Source organism: Gastrolobium bilobum, unplaced genomic scaffold (genome assembly GCF_033153095.1).
Source record: "Gastrolobium bilobum isolate Gb01-03AN ecotype WA unplaced genomic scaffold, APGP_CSIRO_Gbil_v1 utg44165, whole genome shotgun sequence".
NCBI lineage: Eukaryota > Viridiplantae > Streptophyta > Magnoliopsida > Fabales > Fabaceae > Gastrolobium > Gastrolobium bilobum.
The window spans coordinates 103,424-122,470 of record NW_026895661.1 but is presented as its reverse complement, the minus strand read 5'-3'; the positions used below and the strand labels follow the sequence as shown (position 1 = coordinate 122,470).

General features: G+C 34.6%; 1 protein-coding gene across 1 annotated transcript; it reads right to left on the bottom strand.

The window, feature by feature from the left end:
* Window positions 1-14,442: 14,442 nt before the first annotated feature.
* Window positions 14,443-18,219, bottom strand: LOC133287129 (factor of DNA methylation 4-like). The gene is made up of 6 exons (XM_061484686.1): window positions 17,361-18,219; window positions 16,952-17,133; window positions 16,744-16,812; window positions 16,360-16,647; window positions 15,384-15,593; window positions 14,443-14,766 (listed from the first exon to the last, which is right to left on the bottom strand). Exons 1-6 carry the CDS (start codon window positions 18,217-18,219, stop codon window positions 14,536-14,538), a joined length of 1,839 nt encoding a protein of 612 aa, XP_061340670.1. The 3' UTR covers window positions 14,443-14,535.
* Window positions 18,220-19,047: the final 828 nt, after the last annotated feature.

Genomic DNA, 19,047 nt, shown 5'->3' with positions numbered 1-19,047 from the left:
TAGACCCAATCTATCAATTACAAAAGTAAAAATAGTTTGGGGTTATTTTTGTAAAATAACCTCATATTAAGCCATATTTCGTTCTAAACCAAACATGGAATCAGTAATCTTTATCCAATATTTCTAGTAATATTTTGGCGAACCAAACATCTTTTTCGTAACATTCCGAGTAAACTCAATTTCTACCGTAACATTTCTAGTGGCTCAATATGGACCAAGGGAAGCCAAAATCTTACAAGTTAAAGAGCCAGAAAAGCACGCTCAAGCGCACAACAGGATGCTCGAGCGCTTGAAAGTAGGAAAAACAGCCAAACAGAGCACAACAGGACGCTCAAGCGTACAGATGCAAGCTCAAGCGCCCAAGAATACAAAAATTCAGACTCGAGGAGCACGCTCGAGCGCCCAGTAGCACGCTCGAGCGCGCTCATGAAGGCAGAAATAGAAATTTGAAACAATTCAGCACGCTCAAGCGGCCAACAACATGCTTGAGCGCCCAAGCACATCCTGACAGCAAAGATTTGACAAAATTTAATGAAGATATACTGAGATTTTTCAATGGATATAAGATTTTGATATCCGGAATTAAAGCGGAAGCATATCAAACCTGATTTAAAGAGATTCATGGAAGATTGAAGCAAGATTATAACAAGATTCAAAGTCAAAAATTTGTCACCAATCTACAAGATCTTAAATGCAAAAAGGAAACAATTGTAGAATCAACTACAAATCTGATACGGATTAGGTGAGAGATGCAATCAAGGATACAACTCCGATGGCTATAAATAAGGAGCTTGGGGTCAGACCAAAACACCAATTCACCAATCCAGAGAATTACATAGAGACCTGAAGGAGGAATCCTGTTGCGGAGCGCTGGAACACTGAGGAACCAAGTCAACATCACACCAATGGAGGCTTGGGGTTCTCTTTTCTTTATCATTGTTTTTCAATTCAGTATGCTAGAGTAGTCTTTTATGTAGTTAGGGGTAGATGAAACTCAATTGAATCTTTATGCTTATGGATTAAATTGTTCTTGAATTCTTTTCTTTTTATAATTGAATTAATTTATCTGTCTTTAATGCTTTCTATGAGTTTGCTCCTTATAGAATGATTTGACAATAGGGATGTTGGTGCATGAACCCTGACTTGGTAAATTTATCATAATCCTTGTGATATAGGGATAGACATAGGGTAATTGTGCAATCTTGGAATTCTTGATCTTTATGCATGTTTTCTTGGGGAATAATCGGGGAACTAGAGTTCTTTCAAGATTACATAGATTTAGGGTAACAAGAAATTGAGCCCTAATTAACTTAGAAAGAATTGATTGGCTATATATTAAGAAAAAGTTCTTGACTCTTTAATTCATAACATAACGAGGAATAGCCTAATAGAACCTAGATATAGCACACACATATATATGCTAAAAAATAAAAACAATCAATAATAATAAAGAATTTCTCCAAAACAAACAGAAATTCCAAGTAGTCAATTAAAAGATCCAAAACATATTTTATTCTGTTTCCATATTTAAAAGTAAAAAAGAACTAATCATAATCGTGAATTCCACCATCACCAAAGTCTGCTTCAGCCTCACTGTCACTAGTATCTATATTGTACAATTGTTCTGGCACATCGTCAAGTCCTTCAGTTTCTTTAATTTCCTTTCCCATAGAGCTTGAAGGCAAAGCGATGAACTTTGTCTGCTGTCTAATGTAAATTAAAGGCTCATCAGCATTAGTTACATCTGCAATGTCACCTCAGGTGATGGTATCATCGTCAAATACAAGTTCATTCTCATTATGTTCCCCATCACCACCCATATCTCCTACCAACCATTCATTGCTTTCATCAATACTATTCAGGAAAATAGGACCGATCAGATCACGATTTTCAAATCGATATCTAAGTGTTTGGTTATGTTTAATATAAACCAAGTCCTCCAACTTCTGATGCTCAAGTCTACTTCGCCTCTTGGAATGAATCTATTTGATAATTAACAATAAAACATAGTAGTTTCACAATCAGTTATGAAGCTCTATAAATAAAATCATTGAGCATGTACTTACATACTCAAAAATACTCCAATTGCGCTCACATCCCAAAGAGCTGCAAGTCAGACTCAATACTTTAATGGCATTTTTTTAGTGCTTTTGTTTGTGTTCCATACGTCCCCCACCATTGCACTGTAATACAAAATATAATAACTCAATAATATGACTAGTTAAATAAATTGTAATAATAAAAAGCTTAAAGGGATCAAATACTTACGAGGAGACACTTTATCCCTTTGTCTTTTGGTTGTGTCCATGCCAAAAAGACCCCAAGCTTTCTTATATAGCTCCAATTCATTCATAACCTGGTCCATCTCATCTGTATTTGCAGTCAGCCTCTTGAAGCATTTTAAATAACCATTAACCACTTCTAAATCATCATCCAGCCTTGGATTAGAATAAAAAAAATTGAGGGTTAAGATAATGTTCAGCTGCATGCAAAGGATGATGAAATTGACAATCCCTTCTTCTATCAATGATAGCTAAAATATCTTTATACTTATCTTCTTTTCTAATTCCACGAAATGTATTTTGAATTGCTTCTTTAGCCCTATCCATTACTTCATGAATGTAACTCATTGCTGGCTTTTTTTCATTATCAACTATCCTCATCACACCCTCAAGAGGCCCCATAGCCTTAAGACAAAAAACCTACATCATTTCAAAAAGATGTACTGAGTACAATATCAGTGGCCTTTTTCTCCTTAGGGTCTTTGGCAGTCTTAGATTTTGACCACTCATCAGAAGTGAACATCTTTCAGAGGTTGATTTTTTGCTTATACAACCTCTACAATGTCAGGAATGTGGTAGCAAACCTTGTCACTCTATGCCTCACCAATTCAATTTTTCTTGTGAAATGCCGCATAGTGTTCAATGCCAATGAATGATTATAAATGAAACCTACTAGACTGATGCCTCTTTTTAAATTCCTCTTTACTCTATCAAGCTTTCCAATGTCTTCTAGCATCAAATCTAAGCAAAATGCAGCACATGGAGTCCAAAACAAATGACGTCTCTTGGCTTGTAAAAATTTCCCTAACATGACAAGCATAAACTTAAATAAGAAAATGAGTCACAGATAAATTGAAATGTTAACAATTGAATGAGTTTACTGTCCAAAACATAATTGCTTCCATTGTTGGTCACCATTTGAACAACATTTTGTTCACCAATCTCCATCACAAAAGTGTCCAGAAGCATCAACACCCGTGGCAAACATAGTTCCTGATGGACAATTCACCAAGAAATTGATCAAAGTTCTACCCTTCTTATCTGTCCATCCGTCAGACATGATAGAACATCTGTAGTTTATTCTCTCTATCTCATGCTCCTTCAATAATTCCTTGGTGTACTCTATTTCCTTTTGAAGGTGTGTAACTCTACATTCATAATAAGATGGAACCTTCAAATGAGGACCATAGTTCCCTATTTCTTCAACCATCAACCTGAAACTTCTAGAGCGTACAACATTGAAAGGTATCTCATTCGTTACTAAAAACCTCTCAATATATTGAATTGTTCTGGCTCTGGCTTCTTTATCACAAGCATCATTGATTCTTGTTTGCCTTTTCCCCAACTTGATGTTGTTTTCTGGTTTTTTTAAGAGAAGTAGGTCCATGGGACCTTTCACAATCTAGCTTTTCTTGGCAGGAACAGTAGAGGAATCACTGTCGGATGTTACTCCCTTTTTTCCAGTTTGAATGTTACGAATTTCTCCCTCGTTTTCAAGCTCATCATCATCTTCTTGTAGCTCATTTAGGGAAGCATTTTTATCAGCTAGCTTCCTCTCGCTTCCTTCAAAGCATTTCTTACTTCTGGAGTATTTTCTTACATGGCTCTACATCTCCCTTTATCCCCATTTGGTAGTATTTAGCCCTCGTAATTCTCACCTGTAGTTGTCTTCTGACAATAGCCACATGTCACATTCCTTCTGTTATTTATATCCTTCAAGGAATTACCTTGTTATGCCATATAACGATATGGACTCGGGGGTTTAACCAAAGCACAAGAAGAAAGAGACTCTTGTGTACTGTCATTGGTTGTCATCACTAGCTACAATTATTATTATAAAGGAAAAAAAATCAATTACAAGGGTGATGTGAGTCTTGTGGTGCAGTTACAGTAAAAAAAAATGTATTTAATAATTCACAGTTACAAAATAGTAAAACAATTATAATTATAACCTCCCTTTTTTAATTTATAATTTTCTTTTCCAAAAAAGATTATTTTGTATCTTAATAAAATTTTAAAATTATTTAAAATAAAAATTGTATTTTTTTACTTATTTTACAAACAAAATATAATTAACTTTTAAACATTATTAAGTGTGTTTAATAATCTACAGTTTGTAAACTAAAAATATATATATAATTTTTTCATACAAAATTCATAATTTTTTTGTAAAAAAGAATTCGTCACTTTTTTGTAAAAAAAATTCATACTTTTTTTGTAAAAAAAGTTCATAATTTTTTTTAAGTAAATTGAAAGTAATGTTTCAAAAAATAATTCACATTTTGTGAAATATAAAAAAGTACATAATTTTTATTTAAGTAAATTGAAAGTTATATTTAGAAAAAATTTGAAAGTGACATATGACCAGACTCCCATATTATGAGAGTCAGAAAAAAATAAAGAAAAATAAATGAAGGACAAAAAAAAGGGAAGAAATCAGGAAAAATAAATATGAGGGTAGAAAAAAAAGAGAAAAAATATAAGAGAAAAAAATAAAATAAAGTTAGAAAACTTACAGGATGCTGCGTAGTAGATGCCAACAAGGAGACAAAAAAGGGAGATGCAACTCGGAATCCTTGAAATAGAAAATATAAAATAAAAAGAAATAAAAAAGCTACGGACTTTGAATAGATAGGTCTTTGTTGTGGAGTGTGTCAGTGGTGTTTAAAAGAAAAAGAGAAGTCCAAAGGTTAAAAGCATGGCCCAATATTCTTTTAATATTAAATAATGAAAAAGACACAAATATTCAAGTCTTCTGTTTTTCTTTTCAGCCTTTCTTCTTCGCCGTTTTACATCCGTAATTTTCAACGCTTTTTCACCGCTTCAGACGCCATTTTAACTGCTATTGCTGTCGCTCCAAACGCTAGCTATGATTGGTGCGATGCGGTGCGGTTGGAGGCGGTGGTCTTCCGAAACCTGCAAACGGCACGGGTAGCGGCACTTTTGACAAGTATGATGCTAGTAGGGATAGAAGAGTGTGGAAGTGGAACATGTGTAACCAATCAGTGGTGAAGACTGCTTATTGGAGTTAATTAAGATATCATTCCATGCAGCCGAATCCTCTTTGGAAGAAACTTTGGAAATTGAGGGGGCCTCATAGGATCAAGACATTTTTATGGCTTTTTCTCATAATAGACTCCCATGTAAGGCATACACTGATAGATTGAGTCATAGAGGAAAATTTTGTAAGGCATGTCCAGCAAAAGAAGAATCAATTATACATATCCTTTGTGATTGTTTCTATGTTATTCCCATTTGGAAATCTTGGCTAGCACATGTGGATTGGACAAAATTTTTTAGAACAGAACTCTTTGCGTGGATTGTGAAGAATATAGACACGAAGTGGGCTGGTGTTACAAGTCGCAGCTGGCACGACATCTTCTATGTTACCATATGGTTCTTGTAGCAGTGAAGCAATAAAGAGATCCATGATCCAAATTTTACAAGACCAATGTCTCCCAAAAAAATGATCCTTTCATATTAGAAATATTCACTCAGCAGTATCTCGTTCAATTATCAGCAACACGTATAGTGATATTGTTGACAGTGGGTCTTATAATTGGAGACCACCAAACACAAATTGGGTTAAAGTTAATTTTGAGGGTGATGTGAAAGGAGCTTCAAGGGAACCTGAATGTAAAGTAATCATTCGATCAGATAGAGGAGTGTGGTTGGCAGGTATGTCCAGTTTTATTGGAGCGTACAATCCTCTTAAAGCATAAATGTGGGGCGCCGTGAAGGGTCTTGAGTTGGCTTGGTCTTTAAGCCTTTGGAAAACTATCTTAGAATGAGACTGTAAAGAATTTATCTCCATGCTCACCTCTGAAGGAGATGAGACCAGAAAGCCACGTTTAGTGGTTTGCATTCTGGAATTGTTGTCGAAAGACTGGAATTGTCTTCTATCCTTCACACCTAGAAAGGAAAATATATGTGCAGACTGGATGGCTAATAAGTAAGGGTGTGCAAAAAAAATTGGTTCACTTGCCTTGCCCTTGATCTGACCTTGACCTGACCCGTAAATATCTTTTTTTTTTAACTGGGATTAAATACTGATTCACTTTTATTTGGGTCAATTTTAGACGTGATTATTTTAATAATTGATCCAATGACCCAAAACTTGACCCACACCAATTATGTGAAAAAAAAAACAAAAAATCGCAATTCTCTCTTCTCTCTGTTTTGGTGCCAAGGGTTCTCTCTTCTCCCAATCTCTCTCGGTCATTCACTCTCTTGGTTCCTCTCTGGTATTCCCCTCCATCTTCCTTCAAAATCACGAGAGAGAGAGAGAGAGAGAGAGAGAGGGAGTTTTGAAGGAATCGATTGAAGAGCGAAAGTTCACAATCCATCATGTTGGTTTGGTTGATAAGGAGTAATTGAGTGTTCCACACAAACGACAACTGAATCGGTGTCATTTTGATTTCTCAGTGACTTTATCTCACCAGGTCAGATTCAAGTAAACACTTGTTCTTCCCTAACCCTAGGTTCCTATATTTCTTCAATTCACTCTTTTCTATTCTCAATCTCTCTAATTTCACTGTTGCCCACTTCTTATATATATATACATATACATACATATATATATATATATATATATATTTGCTTCTTTTTTTGTGATGTAAGTGTTCTTGCTTTATCAATTCATTGTTTTTTTGGGTTTGTTTGATCAAATGCGTATTGAATTTATTGGGGCTATTATGAAACATATTGAATTTGAATTTTAAAATTAAATAAATTTTTTTAAAAAAAAAATTATATTCCTTTATTTATTCAACAAATATCAAATTTATTATATAATTATTTAAAACAAAAAAAAAATTAAATTGCATGAGTTTAAAAATTAAATCAGTAACTATAAAAAAATCAAATCAAAAATAAGTTTTGAAACAAGTCAAAAGGGGATCAGGTTGAATTTGACCCGATTTTGAAATCAAGTTAGACTCACTTCAAAAACCAAGTTAGGTCAGATCTGACCCAGTTCTGAACTAGTTCAAAAAAATTCAAACCAGGTCAGACCTAACTTGGATCAAATTAAACTGGGTCGAGTCAAAATACCTGACTTATAAAACCAAGTTGGGTCGAGTCGGCACAAAAGCCTAACCCATGCACAACCCTACTAATAAGGCATTGAAATCGCGAGAGCAGAAAATTGTTTATCAGATTATGTCGATGGAGTTAGATCAATTGTTTAGGAATGATTTGTATAGGTTTTAGCATCTCCTTCTTTTGTTTCTACTTAGTGTTTTTTTGCTTTTGTTCTGGGCTTGGCCCTCCAATGTACAAAAAGAAATAGGTACAAAACATCCATTAAATAATACACTAGTCGACGTGTGCAATGCATGTGCTATATTTTTATTTTTAAATGAATAAATTATAATAAATCAATTTATTTAAATATAATGTATGCATAATATAAAATATAAATATAAGTTGTATGAGTTAAATATCAATTTTTTTATATAAAATTTTTATTCTCATGTTTTTACTATATAAATAAATATAGAAAGGTTAAATACGAACCAACCTTGTGGATTAGTTTATGGAGTCTGATAGATTAAGATTAGTTTAGTTTTATTTGTTTTGTCTTTGGGCTATGCCCTCCTTGTCTACCTAAAAAGAACGAACCCACCTTTTTTTTGTAAACAAGAGGGCCTAGGGCCCAAACACAAAGCAAACAGCCAAAGAAAGGCATAACACAAAACAAGAAAACCAACTACTACCATATCAAGAATAGACAACGGCACAATCCCTTCCTACAGCAGCCAGATCTTCAAGATAAATTAAGTGAATACCACCCGGAGGCTCTTGAAGGACAATATCATGAGGTGCATGGGAAGCTGAACATGAATGAAGTTTCAGAGGAGACCAAGGTAAAGTAACTGAATTCTCCATCCCTTAGGTCCTTATCATCCAGAATAGAATTGGCTAGCCAATCCATACACATGTTCCCTTCTCTATTCGTGTGATGCAATCGAACATCCCAAGTCTTATTAAGTTATGCCCGTATATGAGAGACAAGATGAAACTCATGGATTGTTGCACTATCAAAAGTGAGCACAGTGGTTGCACTACTTGAATCACTTTCGAAGACTAGATTATGGTACCCTTTATCCAACGCCAACTCCAAACCACGGAGAATGCCCCAGAGTTCAGCTTTAAAAGATGAGCACACACCAAGACAAAGAGAAGATCCCCACAACCAGTTGCACCTAGAGTCACAAATCACTCCTCCAAATGTTGTTGAACCAGGGTTTCCACGAGCTGCCCCATCTGAATTAATTTTGACCAACCCAACATCCGAAAACTGTCAACAAATGCTAGTGAGATCCTGCCGATGCCTGACAGCCTACCAACAACACCAATATTAGCTTTTTCAACATCAAGCACCACGTCTTTGATCACACGCTCCTTAACCTCTAAAGGGGGAGCCCCACCCCCATGATACACAGCATTCGACCAATACCATAATTTCCAACAAGTTAAAATAAACATATTTAACCATGAAATTGAAACAAGCCCAGGAGAAACATTACCAATGTTTCCTATTAGCCAATTGATAAATCTCCTACGATGAACGAAGACCCTTGTAACTCAAACTTTAGTCTAAGCCAGAGTTGAGTTGCTCATCTGTAATCTATTAGATCGTGGATAATCGTTTCATCTGTGAGCCTACAACAAGGGCAAGTAGGGTCACTTGCACCCAATTGAGAGAGTCTCAGCTTTGTAAACAACCTATTATGGGGAATGTTCCACATAAAAATCTTGCAGTCCCTTACAAGCCTATAGCCGATTCCACATATTCCTAGCCTCCTCCCCTACATCCACATTATTGGAAAGACAGTGGTAGATGTTGCTCACCAAAATATATACACCCCCAAAAAACACCACTTCTTTTTGTCAGGACCATTATCCAGACATGGAGGGAGGAAACTTCGAATTGCCTCAACATTATTTTCAGGAAACCACTCCCTAAATCTTGCGAAGTTCCAAGCATCAGACGGTGCAACCATGTCAGCCACCAAAGTGTTATCATCCAAAAATAAATCTTCATTCGTAGCTAACTCTTTAAGAGAACCAGCACAATGTAATCACTTGTCTTGCCAGAATCAAACCTCCATGCCTAGAGTCCACGATAATTGACCCTCCAAAGCGGACCAGACTATACAAAGATTCCTCCATAAGCTAGAATCACCCATTCAAGCTTCCAACATCCTTGTTCTTATGTTATTTTTCCCATACTTCAGGAGAAGCACCTAAGACCAAAGATATTGAGGTTTAGCTTGAAATTTCCATGCTCTGTTGGCTATAAATGCATAGTTCATCTGCTCTAGGCGTCTTAAACGTAATCCACCTTCTGACTTTGGTGAGGTGATAACATCCCAACTAACAAGGTGGTGTTTCCTGCTATTCTCATTGTCACCCCATATGAAACCTTTCTGCGTATCCTCGTATATTGATGTAGGTAACTTGCAACTTTGCATTTGGAAGAAAGGGATCACAACCATTACCGATTAGGCAAGGGTGATTTGACTTGCTTGAGATAAGTTGTTTATGCAATTATTCATTCTCTTCTTAACCCTATCCATAATTCAATTATACAAGCTCCTGGTTACATGCTCATGCTGCATTATAGAACCTAGGTACCGCCCCATGTTCTTGACTCTTTTGAAACCACTAGCCTGCACAATCTTTTTGATAGCCTCCTCAGGTGCATTCTTAGAGAAAAAGAAACTGGTCTTCTTCACACTAAGCTTCTGCCCAGACATTTCTTCAAATAGGTTGAGGCATTTAGGAGAATATGGAGCTACTCCTCACTAGCTTCCATAAACATCATTAAATCATATGCAAAGGCTAAATGAGAGATCCTTGGCCTATTCTTACCAACTTGCATAGGTTACCATTTCAAGCGGTATTTATAATATGCGTTAATTTCTCTATGGCCATGATGAATAAGTATGGAGAAAGAGGACCACCTTGGCGCAAGACCTTTGATGGCCAAAAATCTTTAGTCTTCCCTCTATTCCACAAGACGTTGATTTTCAATGAAGAAACACATTGCATGATAAGGTTGACCAATTCACCAGGAAACTAAGTCTCCTCCAAGGTTACTTCCAGCTAACCCTATCGTAAGCCTTGACAAGGTCAATGTTAATAGCCATGAAAGTTTTCCTCCCTTCATTTTGTTCATAGAATGAATGAGCTTTTGGACAATGATTATATTTGTCTATTTGGCTCAAAATTTGCCTGATATGGCGAGATAATTTTCTCCATCACTGGTTTGAGTCTTGAAACAATGGTTTTACTTAGAATTTTATAAAAGACTAAGCATAACGAAATTGGACAAGAGATTCAGGTTTCTTTGTTTTCAAAATTATCACTAGCAAAGTAGAGTTCACCTCTGCAATTATCTTCGCAAATGACCACATGTCTTTAATTGCATTGCACACCTGAACTTTGATCATATTCCATTGTCTCTGGAAGAAGACAACAGGATAACCGAGCCGTCAATACTAGGTGCTTTAAAAGCATCCATAGAGAAGAGATTTTGAATAATTTCCTGGTCACAAGGAGAAGGAGTAGCTTTTTCAGCAAGTTTAATGCACCAAAACTGTGGATGTATGGTGCTCAAGTGCTAAGAAAGTGAGAAAACTCGCATTTTAATTTTATTTATTGATTGATTAATTATTAATTATTGCGGTTGAAATTGCCATAAATAACCATTTTATTTTCATTTAGATTGTTTTATTATGGCCGTTTTGTTTGAGAAGGTCCGGTTTCGGTTAAATTTTGACAGGTGGAATCTGTTTATGTTTGGATTTGTATTTAATTGAGCCACAATTAGAGTAGGACTACACTAAAAACTCCTCCGAGATGAACTTGGATAGAATCTGCACGTCTACAGCATAATATCTTTTAGCCACATCGATACATGATCAAACAGAATAATGAACGCTTAAGATCATTAGCCAAAAGGATAATTATACTCGCTACAGTTTCTGCAATTTGTGCAGTTTTGAACAGATCCGGATCCTTTCGTTTAAAAAAAAATATGATACACTCACTACAGTTTCTGCAATTTGTGCAGTTTTGAACAGATCCGGATCCTTTCGTTTAAAAAAAAAATATGATACACTCACTACAGTTTCTGCAATTTGTGCAGTTTTGAACAGATCCGGATCCTTTCGTTTTAAAAAATATATGATACGCTCATATTAAAAATTATAATTATATAAAGATAAATTAATGATAATAAAAAAAGAGAAAGAAAAAATATTGAAACGAATAATTATAAAATTAGAATCGTCAATTTATTTTTCTATGATTTATAATTTTTTCACATGATTTATTTTTCTATGATTTATAATATTTTCTCAACTGCACTGTAGTTGGAACTCCAGAGAATCCAAATTAATTCTTATGCAATAATAGTGACAAAAATACATTTTTAACACGAATAACTCACCATTTACCATGAATTCCAGACGCATCTCATGACCACGTGATGAAAGCGACATTTAACCGCTTCATCTTATGCCTTGGGGCGGGGCCCTTGCTTGTGGAAAATTGCATAGCATCTGAAAAGAGTTATGACTTATGACAATAGATGAAGAAAAAGTGGAATTTAAATCTCGTATTATATGTATAAATTGGATCTCCATTAGCATATATAATGTCACTCTACTCTACCTCAGTTTGAAACACTAATATTTTTGTTACTTTAAAGTCAAATAATTATGTACAGTCTACACAAATTCATTAAATAGACACCTCGTATAAGTAAAATTTATCCCTTTGTCTAATATTATATTGTATATATGATACCCCACTATGCGTTTGAAGCATTTGTAATATTTGTTAATACTCTTTATGGTCGAATAAATGTTATAAAAGAAAAAACATAGGTTACCTACTTCCCTTTGGAAGGCTAAAAGAGAGAAAAAATACTCCGATCATCTTTTGGTCTTTCAGGTATTATTTACTGTAAAATGCATCTAATAAATGTTATCGCTATTCACTTTCAATATTACACCTATAAAAATACCATAGCTTCTTAGAGTCTGTTTGTTTGGGCTTCTCAAAAAAATAACTTTTATCTCTTTCTTATTTTAAAAGTGTTTTTTATAAAAGTTAAAGTTATTTATATTTTTATAAAAATATTTAGTTTTTGAAAAAAATATTTGGCTTTTGACTTTTGCTTTTCTTAGAAGTGAAAAATTTTAGTTTCTGAAAAAGTAAATTTTTGACTTTTTTGTGACTTCTGCTTTTTTTAAAAACAGACATCCAAACGAACAAAAAACGAGAAGTGCTTTTTTTCTTGAAAAAAAAACAGCTTTTGAAAAAAAAAAAAAAAAACTCATCCAAACAAGCTAATGAAATATAAGAGTACGGGACTTCAAAAAACCCTACAACAACAAATGCATAATAAATTGGAATTCAATACTGATTGCAGTAACTGACGATTTATTGGGGGAAACAAAAACACTATCAAGCTAAAAAATGATTTGAGTACCCAAACTCGTTGGCACATATGAAAGGAGTCTGTGTTCTCTTAACCAGTGGGCTCGAGTTTGAGTTTTGGGTATGAAAAAAACGGATTGGGTAGGACTACCCCCGAAAGGGAGTCCGATCGACTCCTGACTGGGATTAGTCTTATCCCCAAAGGGGATAGGGATACCCTTGAGATTACTCAAAAAAAAAAAATGGTTTGAGTGCTGCTATAATAACGAGAACTCAGTCTATACTTACTAAAATTAAAAAGAGATGACTCATTTAATTACATTTACATCTCTTAGGGCATGTTTGGTACATAGTATAGGATAAGACCTGGTAGTATAAAGCCTGATTGTATAAGACCTGATTGAATTTTAATACTATCTAGTGTTTGACACGGTATTGTATAAAATAATATATTGTATAAGATAAGATAATATCATCTAGTATTTGATATGCACTGTATAATACTATATATGATAAAAATAAATATTTTTAATAAAAATATCATTGAATAAAAATATCCTTTAATAAAGAATTTATATATTTCTTCAAAAAAAGTAAATTTATTGATCAGTGTCCAAAATAAAAATTAATTTTTATTTTAATAAATTAATATTAAAATAATATATTAATTTTTGAGAATTACATTAGTCAACGATGTTAATACATCAATCTCTTATTAGGTCTTATCCCTCACCCTTATGCCGGATTAAGTTATAAATCATTTTGATTAGGGGTGGCAATACAGGTATTGACCCTCAGGTTGACCCGTGACCCGACCAACCAAATCACGTGTCGTGTCAACCCGCGGGTCAGGGCGGGTCGTGTCAGGGTTGTGTAAATGAGACGCGTTTTTTTTCGTGTCGGGTCACGTGTTAACCCGCGGGTTCGCGTGTCAACCAGCACAGTGTCATTTTTTTAATTTTCAATTAAATATTTTATTATATTATTATTTTTATTCATTTATATATTGATATATATAGTCATTGTTTAGTATAGAAAAGAATATAAGGAACTAAAAATCTCAAGAAACATAAGCTAATCTTTTTTTATTTTATTTTTTATTTTTTTATTGTTTTTAATTTATTTATTTTTCAAAAAATCCCTCTTTTTTTTTAATTTTGAATTGTGCGGGTCGTGTCGTGTCGACCCGTGACCCACAACGGGTCGTGTCAGGGTTCGTGTTTTGTGACCTGTTTACAAAACGGGTCGTGTCAGGGTCGTGTCAAATAGTGTACGTGTCGAAAACGTGTCGTGTCGTGTCGGGTTGACCCGTATTGCCACCCCTACTTTTGATGTATGAAGGGATTATGCTGTATAAATTTATACTATACGACAGTCACACCAAACAACTAAAAATGTCATAACATATAGTATAAGCTTATACTATCATACCTTATACATCACACCAAAAAGGCTCTTAATGCAACGTGTGCTTCATGTACACAAACAGTGAAAATTTACTCATCTAATCGACTCTAATTCTAACATTAAATATGCATAAAATTACATGAATTATATTGATGATTTTTTTATCCCAAAAGAATCTATTTAGAGATTTGAACAGATGAATAGAATACCTAAACAATATCTGCTCCAAATAAAAATATCCATATATAATATGATGAGTATTAAAAGCAACGGTCATACTATAATCAACTACTGGCATTATAATATTGAACTAAATCCAATTACGTTAGAACAAGAATTTAAATTGAAGTTCTGCATATTCTTTCCTAATTCAAACCACCCAAACGAAGCCTCAGGTTTTCCTTCGTTTTAATAATTTCCATTGCTTCATTAAATGAGAAACACCCTCCTTCAAAGACGCCTTCCTTCCTTCCTTAAAACTCCATAGCTCCGGTAATGGATATCTACCACTGGGGTTGTATTCATTCAACTCTCTCAGAGCTGTAGCCACCGCTCCAAAGACCTCATCGCCGAACTCATCCTTTAAAGTTCTAAGTTTTTCATCTTCTTCATCTAAAATTTCCTGCATAATAACATATATTAAGATCATGCATGGTACCTGCATGGAACATCAGGAAAAAGAAACATGCCAACCAAGCACTAGAGAGATGACCACCACCTTGCCCTGCCAATAGTTTTTTAAACAACACTTGCAGCATAACTTGCTTTGTAATTATTTTGAAATGATGCATTGCATTTTTTAAATATTTTTGTAAAGAACCAATTCAATCTAAAAGCTTAAACTATTAATGGTTTTATATTATATCTCTATAACACGCCTCCTCACATGAGCCCATTAAACTCAAAGTGTTAAAAATGCACAAGTCCCGCCTACCTATGCTAAGAAACTCTATAATATTTAATTATTTATTAATAGACTAGGGATAATGAGGATCGAACTTGTAACCACTTGATCACGAAGACTCTGATATCATGTAAAGAACCAATTTAACTCAAAAACTTAAACTATTAGGAAAAGGCCATATCAATGGTTTCATATTGTATCTCTAACAATTTCATAGCATGAATAAGGAGGAAATCCGGTAATATCCCTAATTAAAATGACCATAGGAACAGTTCTTAGGGATTAAAAGAAGAAAAAAAACTTCCATTTGAACACATAATCCTGAGTCATTGTACCTTCGCATTCCCTGCTTCATCTAATAAAACTTTAAATGGATGCCAGCTTGGATCTCTAAGATAAGCCTCCCACTGTGAGCACAACTCCACAGCTTTCACATTCACTTCATCACCAAAAAATTTCCTCTTAGCTGCTTTCACAAACGGCTTACCATCAAGCTCTCCCATTCTTTTCACACCAATAAAAGCTCGAGTCGTCTTCGCCATCAGCTGTGAATAAGGAAATCAGATTAATTCAACAAAATACAAACGACAAAACCATGGCACCAATAGTAACACAACAACAAACTAGCTGAACTCATAGCACTTATTTTGCTAGTAGTTTAACCATCAGATCCAATACCAAACCACAATAAAATATATTTGCAAAAATAACCAAAAAGAAAATCTGGTCTTTTATAGACCTGACCTAATTCAACCAATCTGTATTTCAAATATTAAACCATATGGATTAAAATCATCTCCTTTGGACACAAACATTTGTACAGCAAATTCACAAGGAGAATCAAGCAACCACATGATTCACAGAACAGGCTAGTACCATTGAAAAATTGTAATTCCTCAAATACAGAAACTAGAGTTAAAACACAGAATGTATTGCAGGTGAATTGCAAAGACATGCAACCAGTTTGCTATAAGTTATCGCAGCAAATCACCAGTCAGTACCCTGAATATGATTCCAACTACATAATTTGAATGTAAACTAATTACAAGTAAATGTAGACTACTAAACATGAAACACTCTGCTATAGTCCATATATAAGCAGTCACATATCAATTAAATGCAGACAACCTTAGATTTGTGGTGAGGTTTACCCCGTATTATATACAAATAAAGCCCTCTATCCCAGTTCAGAAAATGATTAGTTAGAGAAGACCTTCCAAAGTTGATTTTCGGACCATTGGAGGAGTTGAAATCCTGACGACATAATCACATTGAAGAGATTCACATTTATGTACAGAAAAAGATACATACACTAATTAATTCCTTGCGAGCATCTTGCAACTCGTCATTGGTTTTACGCTCCTTGACAACAAGAGTTTGTTGAAGATCTTCCATTGCTTCCAATTCCTCCTCCTTATCCTGCAAAGCCAATTTAATTGCATCCATTTTTTTCTTCTCCTCCACATCTTCATCCTCCCCCATGTGTTTCATTACTTGGATAGCTCCCCTCATGTGTTCGATCTCCAATTCCAGTGTTTGTTTAGCATCAAGTCTTCTTTGTAGTTCATGAATTTTTTCATGGAGTTTCTCCTTTTCTTTCTGTAACGTTCAACCACAAAATGACAAAGTCAAAATCTTAAATGGATACAAGTAACTGAATTAACTACTCTCAATAGAAGAAAATGGAATCCGTGCCTTTTGTTCTTCAGCCAAATGCATCACTTTCTCATCAGCCTTGTTTTGCTCCATTATTGCCATCTCATTCTGCAATCAAAGAAGATGAAGAACAAAATTCATCAGTCTTAGAATTATTAAAATAGAAAAGAGAAAGAGGGGGAGGGGGTTGGAATTTGACACAAAATGACTGGCTTATCCATAAAATTACACAGGCAAAATATATTACATTTTTCTTCTTAAAATGTAGTTTCTTTCTCTCATTGTCATTCCGTGCTTGACGCTTTTGCAGATCATTCTCACGGTTCTGAAGCTCTTTCTTTTGAGCTTCCAGATGCAATCTGGCTTTTTCATGATCCATAAAAATATTGTTCAAATGATCACGATCCCTCTGCTGTATCTGTTGAATTTCTAATGGAACAGGGTGAAACACAAGGTAAGTACCTTGAATGATTAGAAAATCACATGAACTAGAATAATTCACTTCAAAGTAAAATAGACAATAAGCTATCATGAAAGGATAGATATAATCATACAAAGCAGAAAGTTTCACCAATCAACTCAGAGAAACACAGTAAACTATGATGAAAAGAAAAACCAACACGAACTAGAACAATTCACTTAAAGTTTCAACATACCATTATTAAATGATTTAATCATCTCCTCTTTCTGTTCCATCACTCTGTTCAGGGACCAATCAATCTCATCATATTTGCTACATACCTGTTCCAATTCCTTATTCTTCATTTTCAAGGTATTAGCTAAACCCGAGACAAGCTTTGATGTTTTCCTTTTGTCCTCTGCTTCTTTTCCAGAAACAGTTTTCAAGTCCCCATTTTTACGAAGGTGAACACCAATTACACTCTTCAAGTGGTAGTCATCATCGCGAGCCACCCATCCATACAGCCTACCCCTTTGGCATCTTGAACTGTAGTAATCCCTCTTACCACACTGTTCCGCTTCAAAGCTCTTTTCAAAGTTCATAGCATTGATGAAACCATCCCAATCTTTGCTAAACTCGACAATGGCAAAGCCTGAATGTCCATTATGGTTCCATAGGGGATGAACTCTCAAGGGGTGAAATCCTTTTAGGGTAAACTCCTCCCTTAGTTTGCTACCACTTTCTCCAACATACCTTCCATTTTCAATTTCAGTAGGAATGTTAGCAACAATACCCATCCAAGGCCAGACAAACAATTGATCCTTGCTAACAGGTTCTGGTCTAATATTCTTAGGAAGATACTTATCAATGTACAATTGAAGAGCAGAGTGCTTCGCTATAACTTTAATCTCTCTGCTATGTGAACCCCTGGCAAATCTTGATGCATGTTTCAAAAGCTCACTCACGGAGTAATCCTGCCTGTCAAGGCAAAAGGGGCACCTATATGTTGAATTGGAGATTTTGAATTTAAAGCAATCATTCTTCAAGTCATTGTAATATCTATGTTCATAATACTTCAAGTCAGACTCACTGATACGTTCTGAGTGACGTGACATCTGAAAATGAGAATTGCAAGATGAAGTCGATCATCACATACTACACACTAGAGACGCCAAGAACAAAGAATGGAAGAAATTTATAATGCTCAATGATATTTCCAATTTTTTCTATAACCAATAAATGTATTTCTTATATTCTTTCATTCAATCAAAGCTAAAGATTAAGCGAAATTTTTTCATAAATGGAAGAATGCGATGAGGCGATTAGCATAATAATAATAATAATAATAATAATAATAATAATAATAATAATAGTGGTAATACCTTGTGCTGGAAGAACACACTCTTTTTGACGTGTATCAAAGCTGAAGAACAGAGAAGAATCTAGAAGAAGAAACCCTAAGCCCTTTCTCAAACGAAAACGAGTTTCTTTTTTTTTTCAAAAAGCAGAGAACTCTGGATAATCATTGCAGAAGCTGAAACGCTTGTTTTTATGTTAGACTGACGGAAACAGTATTACGCTGTTAATGATAATATTAGGAAATGAAATGACATAAAATTTATCTTATGGGTAAGAATGAGATGAGAAAACTAGTTATAATTTCTGTTTGCGCTAAGCATAGTCATTCATGTAACCTCCCAAGGTAAAAAAAATGGTCAAATATCTTTCCTTCATTGTTTTTCAGTTTTTCTAAAGTAAAAAAGTGGTCAATTAACTTTCTACTATTATGTCTCCTAATAATTCAATAATTATTTTTACATTTTTAAGTTTTAATGTTTTTTTCTTTCCACCGTTACTTTATTATGTACCTCAAAAATCAAAGTTGTTTTACATTTTTTCCTCCTGTCATCAAGTTTACAAAGGTGTCACCCTGGCTTGTGGGA

Bases quoted from the DNA above. Each gene is read 5' to 3' on its own strand.
- LOC133287129 (XM_061484686.1), bottom strand. From the start codon at position 18,219: ATGTCACGTCACTCAGAACGTATCAGTGAGTCTGACTTGAAGTATTAT. The intron at 17,134-17,360 runs GTATGTTGAAAC...CTGTTCCATTAG, and splicing joins GATTAAATCATTTAATAATG to AAATTCAACAGATACAGCAG. The intron at 16,813-16,951 runs GTAATATATTTT...CTTTGATTGCAG, and splicing joins TACATTTTAAGAAGAAAAAT to AATGAGATGGCAATAATGGA.